Consider the following 14,579-nt stretch of genomic DNA (forward strand, 5'->3'; position numbering starts at 1 on the left):
GGGGGGGGGGGGGGGGGGATATTCACTATATATTTATTGTTTACAGCACATTAAAGTCTTTAATTTAACTTGCTGCCTGTCTGTCCAGCAGAATGAGTAGTTGCAGGAGTAGTGTGCAGTGGGGGGGTCTGTTCCTCCTCCTTTCCTCCTATCTGTTGAGTGTCCACTCTCATATGGATCCACAACAGCAGCAGCAGCCGCCGCCAGTCGTAGAGAGTGCAGGTCACATATCAGGCCACGGTCACGGTCGCCTGGACAAAACCATGGTCCAGGACAAAGAGTGAGTGATATCTCCACATTCACGTTCAAAGCATGTTCTCTGCCAGTGCTGTAGATGCACGGTTCAGCACTTATTTGCATATCATGGTGAACTTTGAACCGTCAGCAGCAGCGTCCACACACACTACTGAGTATATAAAAGCTGTGGTTTTTAACTCCTCTTTTGTCTCCCAGCCACATCATGGAGCATTTAGAAGGAGTGATTGACAGTCCAGAGAAGGACATGACACCTCAGGAGCTTCAGCTGCACTATTTCAAGATGCATGATTACGATGGCAACAACCTGCTGGATGGGCTGGAGCTAGCCACAGCTATCACACATGTACACAGAGAGGTAGGTGTGTGTGTGTGTGTGTGTGTGTGTGTGTCTTAGGTGTGAACATACACATTTACCTGCTTTATATACTAGGTTATATACTTTTTAGTAACACTTTAATATTTTTCTAACACAAATAAGTTGCTTTTACTACCCTGGAAAACCCATTTTACCATCATGTGAAACTGTGACTCGTGCATTTCGGGGTCGGTCGCTCCCCAAAACCCTGTTTGTGCTCCCTAAATGACCCTGGTTGTTTTGAAGAGTCTCAAATTTCTGAAAAGGAAAGAATTGACAAACGGCATTTCACAGTGGATTGCTTCATCAGCTGCACTGGATGAATTACGCCCCAAGTTAACAGCTTGAGTCAGAAACATGTCCGATTACAGAAGCAAGACACCTTTCAAAAACTGCTCGGACCACATTGTCTGAAAATCCTGCCCTTTCTTTCACCCCAAATGAAAATTTCATGACGGCTGTAGCTCATTTCATTATATACTCTGTTAAGCTGCAGGAAGTTGAAAAGGAAGCGCTAAAGCAGTTAACTCATTTACACTTGGAACCTTACTTTTTGTTTTCTTTAAGCTTCATAAGACCTAATACACATTACACAGTGATCTGATGGAAACTATTGCACAAATGGTGACAAGAATTGCCCACATCACACCAAAATTAGTGTGCACGCTGCAGCTCTGACATAGGCTTGCACCATAGACTGTATAAAAGGAGTGGACGTCACCCGTTGCTTTGTGGACGGCAATTTTAAAGCCTCGCGTCTGGCCGATAGGGCACCGCCATGTTGAGTTTTTTTGCAAACAGCGGCACCGGACGAGATGATGGAGCTAATGGCCGTGTGTGGAGCATCTGTAATTCACGTTAACTGTCATTTTTTATTTACTAAATGAACATCATGCTGTATTGAAGAAGACTTGAAACTAACGACAGAGAAAATAAGACAGAAAAAAAGAGAGAGAGAGAGGGGCTAAACACAAACCTAAACCTCAATTGGTCTGTATTTCATTATAATCATTTTCTGTATAAAATATACAGATTAAAATCACATCTAGACTGTTGTAGTGGCCACACAGCAGAAGCCGATGTGTCACTTGGGAACACAGCATACACACACTCGCAGCAGGTGTAAATTCTGTCCAGCCCATCTGGAACTTCCACTAAGCTATCAACTAGTGGGAGACCCAAGCAGCAACCAATGAAGTCCGACTGCATTTGAGTCACTATATAATAATTAATTAACTCATTAATCACTAATGAGTTTATGGTCTCAGTAGTTGAACCTTTCACAGCTTGTTTTCAGTTCATGAAAGTTAATTGTAAAATTTTGGGCATGTCTTGTTCAGAGTTTGGTTGTAAGACACTCTTAAGGAGTCGGCTATCATCTTTTTCGAGTAGGTACATTTTGTTTTAAGCCTGTTTTTTGCTAGTCAAACTTAGCATCCCAAATAATATCCCATTTAATGTGAAGAAAGGATGCACTTTACTAACCAAGCTAGCTAGCTCCGCCCTCTCGTCCTAATACGGTCACTTCTGGTTCCAAAAACCCAAGATGCCCACGAACAAAATGCCAAACTTCAGGTTTCTAGTGAATTGTATCTGTTGTTGTAACATATGCATAATTCATCTACATAAATGTTTTTCTATCTTGTTTTGTCAGGAGAGAGGAGAGAACAGCCAGCCGATGAAAGAGGAGGACCTTATTACACTCATTGATGATGTTCTGAGGGATGATGACAAAAACAATGATGGTTATATAGATTACGCTGAGTTTGCCAAATCCCTGGAGTGACATTGGTCATGTCCACAACTACAGCAACAACAACAAGGAATCTGCAGAGAAGAGAAGAAAAGTCAAACTGAGACGCTGCTGCCAAGCCGTCTAGAAAACCATGGTTTAATCTTTGCTTTCTCTCTCACAGGCGATCAATCAGGGTTATTGGTAATTAATGAAGTTTTGGAAATTTTTGTACTTTCTAAGCTTATACTTTTTTTTTTTCCCATGTCACATCCAAGCTGCTAGCATCAAAACTGGTTATGCCGGTAATTTAACCGAGGAGGTTTTTTTTAGTTTGACTCTGGTGTATGCTTACACTTACAGTGACATTTCTGCTCCTTCTGTTTTTGTAGGTTCCTTGAAATCTTGCCATTTTCAAAGGGCCAGTTCACCCAGTATCACAAAACACTAACCATGGATTTATACTTTTACTCATTTTGGTGAGGTTTACAGCTGTCTGCGGTGACTTCTGCCAAAAGCCCTATACAATAAAAGCCCAAAAGTTCCCAAAAAGTAAAGCCCACTTTACTTTTGGGAACTAGTACAACTACCTATGAAAACTGTCTCCCCAGAGAAACCTGGGCATTATTTTGATGTGTTGAGCGTCACAAACAAAATACCATTCATCCCCATTGTATTGGTATGGTAGCAGAGGTCTCAGTGACAAATTAAACTTAACTATCGGCATTGCTACTGTAGGAGAAAGTCAGAATATTCAGTATGGTGGGGTTTTTTTTTGTAATTTTGGGTGAATTAGCCCTTTTATATGTACAGGAGCTCTATAGTGTGTGTTTTTCTTTTAGTGGTGCTACACATAATTCACTCTGGTAGCCCAACATCATCTGAACAGGATGTCATCACTTTAAATGGACTACAGTGTCCGTTTGAGACATGTTTCTGTGCAGTGCGCACGCTGGACTCAAGCAGAGATACACTAATTTAACTTTAGCCAACACACTGCCGCTGTGTGATACTCAACATGGTGGACCAAATGATTCCTTGTGTGAAGCCATTTCATTTGCTGTTTGTGATGAGGATGCGACCAACCGGCTGTTCTCATCACATTGGAATGTGGCCTTGCAGATATACAGTATATAACCTGATGATGTAGTGTGTGTGTGTGTGTGTGTGTGTGTGTGTTAACAGAGTAGAAAACCTTGCTGAACTGATGAGGTGACTCTGGAGTTTATTTTGGAGGGCAGCTCAAAGTCACAGGCAGAACAACACGATACTGAATGTTGCCAGCAGAGAGTCTGTGCAGCGTAGTGGCACGTCAGCGCCACATGTTACCTCCTGAGGTTGTGTTTGCTGTTGCTTTCCTGAAGATTACCACAATTATATGAGCCAATCAGCATCATCTTCACTGTAGTGTGTCAGCCAGCAGATACACGACATAAATGTAACATCATAGACTGAATGTAAAGCAGCACCATACAGCTGATTCTTTATCACTGGATAAACTAGACTTAAAGCACACTGGTTGATGCTGCTGCCGTTGTTTAGAAGCTGATTTAGCTTCGTAGGTTTGCAGTAAAGCACTTGTTATAAACCATTGAACACATGTTTGCTTCAAATCATTAGCTGCCTTGATAACAGATGTGGATCATACATGTCAGATCTCTCTGTTGTTAAATCCATTCTTTGTAAAGTATGATTTTGTATGGATACGTTCTATATTTTTGCCATCCAGTATTGATTCTTCAATCAATTTGGGTTGATCAATGCAAATATTTAAACAACTGAATGCACAACAGATGCAACTGTGTTGTCTCTGGTATGTGAAATATTAAAAACTGTAATCTACAGACTTTGAAGTTTTTTTTATGTGCTGTGGTTCTGAGTCCAAAAGGCACTGAAAAAATCTTTTTTTGTTACTGAAAAGGTTTTTGGACAGTTGGGATTCATGTTCAGTACTATAAATGCTCTAGAAATTGCATACTTAACATTTGCACAATGGTGCACCGTAAAACACACGCAGCAGTAGGTCCACTGACTAAAGGTCACCCACAGTGCACCCAGGAGACATGAAGACAATAAGTATGTTGCATTATTAAGAGTGTGTTCTTGTGAAGTGCCGCTCAGCAAAAACTAAAAACGTCTGTGGTCGTATATATCACCTTTGTAAACTTGTGAAACACAGAATGCCTAGGTGCAGAAAAAAACTGCTGAGAACTTACATTTGTGCACAATTTATATCAATGGTGAGGTTACACAAAGACTGAGAACAAAAGAGATGCTTTTGTGAACATTTGAGTGCAGATTCAAAACGCCACTGTGTGGGAAACTCAGCATTCAAAGTTCCCACACTGTGTATGACACTGAAGTTACTTTTACAGCCAACATCCGGGCCAGAATATGTTCTTGTAACTTAACGTGTGCCTGTATAATCACAGTGTGGTAGGTGACAAGGAGCATACATGATCACTCAATTTGCTGCAGCTGAATGAGGATTAAAAATATTTTTTAATGTAATATTAGACTTTTTAGATTGGACTCTTCACTTCACACGTCACTTCTTAGCTCCAGTGAGAGGCAGGGTCCAGAGGCTGCATGGAGGCCAGAGAGAACATGGGTGAGGTGAGGTTGCTCCTCAGCGGGCTGTACCAGTCTTCATGCTGTCGCTGGGTGGCTGGCGGCGGTGGGACGCTGGGGCAAGGGCACTGGCTGACCGGGCCCGGGTGGCGGGAGTACGCCCCAGAGTGCAGCATGGGGGAGAGGCGGGGGATGTGAGCCAGGGGCTGGGTGTAGTACTGTCGAGCCATGCTGGACGGCTGGACATGCATGCCTCCCAGCAGCGCCCTGTGGCCTGGCATCACACCCATTGGGAGAACTTTCTGTGAGGCCCGCTCCTGCTTCCGCTGTTTGGCTCTTCTGTTCTGAAACCAAACCTGGTTAGAGACAAGGACGAATCAATAGGTGGGTTCAACAAAAGGGGGACATTTAAGCACTGACTTGTTTTGCCATTGAACTTGACAGAACCATCACATTTCTGTGACATCATTGTGGGCGTGGTGGAAATGGCTGTTTGGCATGTGTTCAGGGAAACTGAACCGGACCCTAAAAAGGGGTACATATAAATTGCACCGTTACATAAATAGCGATTTAAGAAAATCATGGCTTATATTTCAAAATAAAACGCTACAATATCAGATTAGGTTTCTTGGAAACCATATTTTTCGCATTGTCCCACCACATTTGAAAGTGGAAACTGAGGCTTGCTTTCAAGTAAAGTGGAGCACTTTGTAAGCATGGTTAAGGCAGCATTGCTGCGATATTATACATTTCATTATATATTTCTTTTATTTTTCTATTTATTTGTAATCAGTTGTTCATGTATTGATTTTATAATGTGTTTTTTCTTTTGTTATGTGTTCTGTGTGGACCCCGGGAAGAGTAGCATTAGCTTCCTAATTAGATCCTAATAAATCAAATCAATTCAACAGTGGACAACAGTGATGAAGTAAATGACAATATTAGGTATTAAAAAGTGCAAGGTGATGTAAAATTGCTTATTTTGTCCAAGGGTTAACTTACAATTATATTAAAAAGACATAAGCAGTAAATCTTAACATTTGAGCAGCAGGAGCCAGTGAAATAACTGTAATCGTCCCACCTGTATGCGAGCCTCGTTGAGCTTGGTGATACGGGCCAGCTCCTCTCTGTAGTAGATGTCAGGATATTGGTTCTGTCCAAAGGCAACTTCCAGCTGTTCCAGCTGCTTGTGGCTGAATGTGGTACGGTGGCGTCTCCTGGCTGGGGAGGGGTAGGCCCTGCTCCGCCTGCCAAGGCTGACAGCCATGGAGGTCTCACACAAAGACCCCTTCCTCACCGACTCTCCTATATCTGTTTTCAGGAGGGGGAAAAAAGAGTTGGGTGGATGCTGAAAAGACTTTTACATTTTTGGGGAAACTTCTCCAGCTCTTGTTTCTTGACCTCCTTGGCATGATAATAAAAAAGTGGCCTAAACTTGTAAGGGCGGATTTTGTCAATGACAGTCTCGAAAAGGAGGGATTACGCTGACTTCATGGTTCCCACTGCCATCAGGCAACCTGAGAGCCACAGAGCTTTAGCTGCTAAAGACAAGCTCGTGAGAAAAAGATACCAGAAACTGGAGGATTTGACCAAGATTATTACCACAATCACTGACATAGTGACTAATCTAACAAATTGGTGGTCTGAGCTGACCTTGACAGTTCACACCATGGTGGTTAGAGAACAGACAGAAGAGGCTGATTCCGTAATTAGCATTACTATTGTTTTCTTACAGACTTTTTCCCCTCTAACTTATTTTAACCAAACCTGGGTACATAATCACACAAAAAACAAAAAAACTTTGTTTTAAAATTTCAGTGTAATTGGATTACTTACACTTTACAAAGCTTTTAATACTGTTGAAAACTGCTGAATTTTAAAGCAGCTGGGAGAAAATTGCTGGCATTCAATGTCAAAACCCACGTTGTTAAATTTAACAGTTTTGATGTTGACCATCATGCAACAGTGTAACTCTCTATTGGTGGAATGGTAGGAGACCAACAGTGCATTAAAGTAACTTAAATAATAAACAATTTATATATATATTTTATATACTATTACTGAAAATATACAAAAGTAAAACAAAAGGCAAAAAAGTGACATTTTACTGCAAGAATCTCCATCATTGGTGGATGACAGGATGGACTGATAATAATAAACAGACTACTATAATGACAGTTTTTACATAAAGTGGGGTTTTTTTGGACTCACCTGCACTGGAGCTGACAGTAGCCATGTCAGAGTAAACCTCTGCACAGTCCTGTTGGCTCCTCACTGCCTCTCCTGCTACCTTCACCTGGGCCATCCCTGTATCATCTGATCCCCTACACAGACACAACTGACCATAAAGTCCCATGCCATGCCCATGTCCCCGCCCACCTGGTTTACCTGTACCTGTGTGAGAGTCTGCGTCAGGAACCACAGTGGAGCGGCTACTGGGACCATACGTTTCCAAGGGTCGTACACTTTTTAGGTGTACCTCCCTTTAATGTATGGATTGAAATAAAAATCTACCTGGAAAGGTTTTCAAAACAATGTACCCACTATCTTTGTTTTATTAATTTTCCATTTAAAATGGATAATACATATAACAAGGTATACCCAGGCATGATCAATAGCTGCTATTTTAAAAGAGTTTAGGGTAGATATTCACTTTGACCACTTTGTCCACTTCATGAGAATGGAAATATTGTACTTTATCTGAAGAGCTACAGTTACTAGTTACTTTGCTGTTTCGGATTTGGCATACAAAATATATGATCAGTTTCTAAAAGATGACGTACTGTTACAGATTATGCCCAACAGTAGTTACAATTTGCACCAGCTCAACACTAAAATGCTTCTTACTTGGTAATGCTTTAGTAATAATTAAACAATAACATAATGTATGATGATATAATAGTAACAGGGATATTGAGTACTTTCTGATAGTTTATATACATTTTGCTGACAACACTTGAGTGCATGACTTTTGGCTGTACAGAAAATGATAACTGAGGGATGATAGTTTGCGCTGGAACTCATACGTTGCTGCTTTTGCTGTTATATTGTTGATCATCATCAATTTTTGATTTTGTTTCCGGTGAGATGCAAATGCCTATCTGACCACCAGGTGGCTCTGTTATGTCAGGCTGTGTCACAGAGACTGAAAACTGAACGACAAAACCTTGCATGTGCGAAAGAAAGAATCCTCATATGTCTATATTTATAAGTGTGTATTTAGGTGTGTATTTAGTGTGGAGACCACCCAGCTGAGTACACGCCCCAGTCATCCACAAACACAACCCCTGTCAGGTCAGTTCCCGCATTTAGATTGCTGCATCTTGACTGACAGGGCACCCCGTCGGCTGGATTAACTCAGCTGAACTTCTGTGTAACCTCCCAGGACCCCAGCTGCTATCCTCAGTTCCCATGATGCTAAACTCAGTCCAGGGCCAATGCAGAGAGGAAAGACCCCCTCACGCTTGCACTGGACATTAGGAAGAGACCCACTAATGTCATACTCAGCACTGAGTCATGACAGGGCAGCGTGGAAGGCGGCTCACATTGCTGGAGAGCAACAGCTGGCTTTTTATCAGGGTGCAAACAAGACAGTAATTCATCATGGAGACTATTTTTGTTGAACAGAGCTATTTGCTTGTGTGTGTACAGTATATCCATATAGTGGCTGTAATGTGTACTCTGCATGTGTTGGGCACATATGCAAGGTGGCTAGTTACTAAATCATTTCTTATAGTAGTGTGTGTTTGATAGTGCTGAATTCTGAGTAGTCTCCTCTCCTTCTTGTGTAACAAGTCTGTCGTATCATAAGCCATTTGACCCGAGCGATACATGTGACTCCCAAGAACCAGTAAATCAGAAGTTCAAACGCAGACTGGAGATGTGTCACAGTGATACAGTAGATTTACCCCCAACCCCCACACACTCCCCCAACCACCTCGGTCAGTATCCTTGCCAGAAAAGTGTAAACGACAAAATGCAGTGATTGAATGTCCTGCAGGAATGTTTTAACGTATTAATTTTCTGGTTGAATATACAAATGACCCTTGAGATTGAACCAGCGTTCCTTGTAGATTCCTTGAGAAAAGTCCCCGGTCTTGTTCTGGCTGCTCTAAACAGCAACACCTAATTTGATTCCTCGTGACAAGTCGTCTGCGAGGGCCAAGTCCTGTGTGTCCTGGAAGAGCTTCCATCATTCCTGCATTGTGTGTGTGTGTGTGTGTGTACTTGTGCACGGCTGCCAAGTCCTCCACGGATCCCATATTCAGCTCACATGTTTCCTGTCCCAGACAACGAATCAGCCACAACCCCCCCCTCCCCCCCAGCAAAGCACACTGAGCCTGTCTGTGTGCCCTGTCTGTACCTCCACTTCTATTTGTCTTTCTAGTACATACTACATATAGAAAAAAAAACCAATCATTTACCAGTCTTAAAATGTATTATCTCCTCATTCGTTTTTAGTAGAAAGGTTTGGAAGAGGTTCATTTTGAAACAAGTGAAGTTATCTCATCTCACTGGGAGATTTTTGCACTTGTTTGAGGAAAAGTGAGCAACAACTATTAGGTTGGTCCATTTTTCGCATAAAACCCAGACTCACTGTCTTCCTTTCAAAGAGGATGTTATCATATGTCCTCTTCATCACGCCAGATGCTCGTCCATTTGTCATTAGAAGTAAAATTTGGATTGGTGGCTGAGTAAAAGATGTTTCTGTTCAGTGTCATTAAATGATTCTTCTTTGTGCAATAAAGCAGTACAGCAGTTTTTCCTGCAAAAAAACTGGGGGTACAAGAGAACGCAATTATGAGGCTGCCATTGTTTTTAAAGATCGGCTTGTGTTTGCAGCATCCCTCTGGTCTCAAAATGGACCTCACTTTAAAGCTGCTGAAATCAGTATTTTTTAAATCAGCAATGGATCAAATAATTGCTGGTTTTAGGTTCGCAATTTTACTGTTTTTAGTCACTCTCAACGCTCTCATCCGCCGTGTTTCTAGATGTAGCAGACAACTGTTTTCAGCAACAACAAAAAAATTGATACACACACTGTTCAATAACCAAACAGCAGACCGGCTAAGTAAATGCTCCGTATTTGTATAGCGCCTTTCTAGTCTTTTCAACCGCTCAAAGCACTTTTACACTACATCACATTCACACATTGTGAACTAACATTCAGACACTGGTGGAACAGCCACCATGGGCAATTCGGGGTTCAGTATCTTGCCCAAGGACACTTTGACATGCAGCCTGGAGGAGCCAGGGATTGAACCGCCGACCTTCCGATTAACTGGCAACCCTGCTCTACCTCCGCAGCCGCCCAACTTAGCATCTAAAACCTAGACCTCCACACAGAAAGGCCTGGGCTGACCGAGGTCTGGACCCAGGACCTTCTTGCTGTGAGGCCGCAGTGCTGTCCATTGAAAGAGGAGAGAAAGAGGGTTTGGCGGGAGGGATGTGAGAACTGAGAAACTGGGTTGGACAGGCTTATATACATACATATGTGCTGGTGACTGGATTGGAGAGGCACAGGTGGATGAAATGAGTGATGCACAGGTGTGGTTGGATTAGTGAGTGAGGGGTGGTCTTTTTCCTGAACCTCAGTTATCATTTGTGATCTGGTAAGCATAGTATATGATTCACATAAGACTTTGTATATCCTCACACTCACCCTTCACACTGATCTTGGTTTCCATGAAATGTCCATTTCTTTAATTGGTATTACACAAATTAAGATCATCTACACCTCATTTGCCAGACTTTTCACTCCAGGCACTTATCTTACTGTCTTTAAAATCCCTGCTTTATCAGTTGCTGAGGTGCATATGATCCTCAGTGTGCATTACTTTGGAACAGTCAAGAACTGTTGGTTGCACTGAGTTGCACATGGAGGCAATGAATTAGAAAAGGAAGTGAAGGCAACACCGTCATGCTACATTTTTCAGGAGATGCAGATACTCAGGAATTACAGGCAGGTTTCTGTGTGTTCTGTGTGTTGTTTTGCATGGTGTGTAAGTGGTGAACAGGACAGGAGATGCAGGGATGTTTGGAGGGAGACAGAACCATTGCTTCAGTACATGGATTTGATTTCTTTTCATAGGAAAGTGCAATAAATATACATATATTTGTCTTGGTTTCATCAGTGACACGAAGAGTTCTTGATCATTGCAGCAGCCAGTACTGAGTGTCTCTCTGAGCCCTGAACTAATGTCCTCTTGCACAGTGTTATTCAATCTGCAGAAGAGTCAGTATAGCGTGAAAAATATTGTAGATACAGATCAAGAACCTTAGAGGGGAGAACTTTCTTTCACTTTCTGTCTTACACACATGTACACAGACACACACATCATCTGCTGAGTACACACGTCTGCACCATTTCATACAGTACACACATGTACACACCTGCACACTTACACACCACATACAAACGCACGTCTCCTACTCTCGTAAGAGACATGCAAGTTGCATTACACTGGGTGCTCAGTTTCAAACAACACACACACACACACACACATACACATGTGCCTTGGGTGTACACAGGCCTCTGTGTGGTTGTGGCCATGTCCAGTATGGACACATAGAGGAAATTCTTCCCTCCCAATTTCCCGGGACTGAACTGGGAGTGACCTGGTTGGCAGACACACAGCCCCGATGGAAGGAATGTAACTCAACTCCCCCCGCCTCACCCTCAAAAACGCCCCCTTACCCATCCAGCAGTCTGCTGGCCCAGCTGTGTGAGGACAGAGCAAGAAACACACAGTACTGAAGGAAGATTCGTGAAACTCCTCACTGTACTTTGGTGAATATTCATCTTTGAGGAGTTCATTGTGTAAAAGATTCATCTCTGTTCGACATTGTCTCTAGGCATCACTGAAGCACCAACACACTAACACATGTGTTTTTCTTTTCTTGTGCAACTCAGAAAGTACTTCCAGTCCCACCAAAAACAATAACCATAAGAGCAGCAACAACAGAGCAAAAGCAAAAACAAGAGTTGAAAAATGTGAAAACAGAGGCCCTAACAAAAGGCAAGAAAAGAAACTCCACAATAAGTACAGCGAAAATACAGAGAAACAAGTGCAACCACATAATCAGTCATTACTCCTAACACCAATAAACAACAGCAGGAAGAATAACAGAAATAGCATGTTACGTTTAGCACCAAGCTAAAAACAAAGCTAATGTTAATGCCTAATGTCGCATGTTGCATTTGCATCAAATGAAAGTTCCTATATAAAACATTTGGCTTGTACAGCTTACATCATAATCCAAGTGCTAATGATGAGTGGACATTTAGATTTAATTAGCTCTAAATTAGGTACAAACACCCTCATTTAAAGCTTATTTGGTAAAATAATTTTTTATCAATACATGTCCAACTCTATCTGTCATGACTGAATGCTATCCATGAAATATATTACCCCCAAAATCCACCGTGATAATGATCCACTGGCATTCTAACTGGTGTGCCAGTGTCAACTGGTTGGGAGCGTCTGAAGCTGTTCCCTGAGGAGCTTATTTATGTATTTGTGCCTGTAGTTAACTAGTGAATGGATTTGAATGGCACATTTATAGACAATGGAATATTAATATGAATGTTTTTTTTTGTATGCAATGGAACAAACTAAAGTTATGTATATTGGGACAGTTGTCATTTGCAGTGATGAGCCCAAAAAGAATTGTTGTCTGTGTAGTTACCCTCAGCTATATGGATCTTCCTTCAGCTTAATGTTTTGGTTTTATGGCCCACAACTTTACTGTTTTGGTTCACTCTTGCCGCTCTCATCAGCATAAACACTAAAGCCACTGAAGTGCCACATATTTTGGTGTTATTTTGGTATTTGGTGGAGTTAGTGGAGACAGAAGTGAATATTGAGCTTGGTGGCAAACAAACTCTACATAAATCTTGAAAACATCTTTTCTCAGTCAGCTACTATGAGTGATTGATTGGATCCTTCGAGCCAAAGTTCAAAAGGTTTTGGTTCTTTCACGCAAAAGATTTTAGAAGTTCTTATTTTCTATGCGCTCTTCTGTCTGGTTTGAAGTGGGCAGGCCTCAATTTGGAAAAGGTGATGTCACGATGATTTGTGCACCATTGCCACTTCAGCAACATTTGAATCAGAGTCTGATGACAGTTGGTGGGTTGATCAGTCATTGTCAGTCAAATGTGATCACACTACACCCACATAGTCCTCATGACACAGATTAACGAGTTTAAACTATACATAATAAAAAATAATATATAATACCATGTTTTTAACCCAAATGTTGCATGGTCATGATTATTTAATATAGCAGAGAACGTATTCAGGGGCTTTATGTAAGATGATGCATGTCACAACAATCATTCAATCATTCAGTGTGTTACTCATTTATAACACAGGGCACCTTGAGGTGTCCAGTGGCATGGTTGCTTGCCATTATAATCCTTCTCATCATCACCCTTCATCACACGTACCATGAGGCAGACAAATTACAGCAGTTTCCATTAAGCTATTTAGATAGATAACAACATTGCCTCTCTGTTTGGCACCACCCTCAGGACAAGTGGAATCTAAGTGTATCTCAGTTTTGTTTTCTGATCATTGCAGCCTCATTAGAGGTAAATACTGGTGGTTTGTTCTTTGAAAGGATTTCATCTTAAATTTTCTTTACTTTCCATTTTAGTCAGGCAGATTTATAGTTTGTTACACTTGGACAGTACACATCGGTTACTGAAGCAAAGTATGGCTACACATCTCAGTGTAGTTACAACCTGGATCAAGCTGGTTCTAGGTATGTCTCTCTGACCACTGGGCCATTCTGCAGGGTGAAGTGGGAACCACTGTGTCCATTATGACTCAGCAGATGGTGCAGCACCACCTTCTCAGCGCCCATGTGGCTGCAGCAGTATTGTGTGTTCTCTCTGACATTTAACTCATTTAGGCCATCATATTACCCTGCGCCGGGGGAATCTCATCTTTCCCAGCAACAGATATAAAGCCAAGAATGCCAGGTTTGCCCCAGCCAGGTTGTCCTGGGCACTGCAAAGACGTCACATTCAGCAAGTTATACAATGCGGGTTTTAGTCCTACAAACTCAAATATTGTAAATATGAAGTCTTGACTGTAGCTTTAAATGTAATACTACAAATACTTTTTTTTGCTGTTTCTGTCACACTTCCATGAAAATGTCAGCTTTTTTGTAGAGTGATTGAGATAATGGTGGCGTGTGGCAGCTTGCCCTACTTGAGGTTCAGCTGTTTGGCAGGGGGGGGGCAGTGGATTTGCAGAGCTGTTGTCTGGATGCCTCCTCCTGCTCCAGACTCCCTTGGTGGTGTCTTCTTTCCCCCTCCGACAGCCTTTTATTGGCTCCACGGGCCTCCTGTGGTCCTCAAAGGCACCCCCCAAACTCAAGCATGATACTCTGCACCCAATCCTGCCCTTATCCGCTACCACAGGGGAGGAAATGGCCTGGAGGAGCTAGAGTGGTGTGGTATAATTATCTTCCATCTACATCTCTCTCTTCACCTTGGTTTCCTCACAACACCTCACATAATACCTATCGCTCAACTTTGCACCTTAAACATGGTCAGTAACTTATACTTAACGTGGCATTAACTCACCAAACTCTAAGCTATAGCAAAGACGTAATATAATTTACCATGGCAAAATCTGCTTATGTCAAATTATC

General features: G+C 41.9%; 2 protein-coding genes across 3 annotated transcripts in view; one reads left to right on the forward strand and one right to left on the reverse strand.

Annotated features, from left to right (window-relative positions):
- The window catches only part of mcfd2 (multiple coagulation factor deficiency 2, ER cargo receptor complex subunit), a 4,979-nt gene extending 790 nt beyond the window's left edge, over window positions 1-4,189 (forward strand). Inside the window, exons 2-4 of one of the 2 annotated variants that reach the window (XM_046071346.1) lie at window positions 89-280; window positions 454-613; window positions 2,268-4,189. In XM_046071346.1, the coding sequence (XP_045927302.1) occupies window positions 93-280; window positions 454-613; window positions 2,268-2,399 (480 nt within the window). In that variant the 5' untranslated portion in view covers window positions 89-92 and the 3' untranslated portion in view covers window positions 2,400-4,189. The remainder of the gene's footprint in view (window positions 1-88; window positions 281-453; window positions 614-2,267) is intronic. The other variant, XM_046071347.1, reaches the window with a different exon arrangement.
- Window positions 4,190-4,900: 711 nt separating this feature from the next.
- On the reverse strand, window positions 4,901-7,221 carry prop1 (PROP paired-like homeobox 1). Its single transcript, XM_046071405.1, has 3 exons — window positions 7,128-7,221; window positions 5,998-6,227; window positions 4,901-5,272 (listed from the first exon to the last, which is right to left on the reverse strand). Exons 1-3 carry the CDS (start codon window positions 7,219-7,221, stop codon window positions 4,901-4,903), a joined length of 696 nt encoding a protein of 231 aa, XP_045927361.1.
- Between the last annotated feature and the right edge of the window lie 7,358 nt (window positions 7,222-14,579).

The sequence above is a fragment of the Micropterus dolomieu genome, linkage group LG15 (genome assembly GCF_021292245.1).
Source record: "Micropterus dolomieu isolate WLL.071019.BEF.003 ecotype Adirondacks linkage group LG15, ASM2129224v1, whole genome shotgun sequence".
In the NCBI taxonomy this organism is placed as follows: domain Eukaryota; kingdom Metazoa; phylum Chordata; class Actinopteri; order Centrarchiformes; family Centrarchidae; genus Micropterus; species Micropterus dolomieu.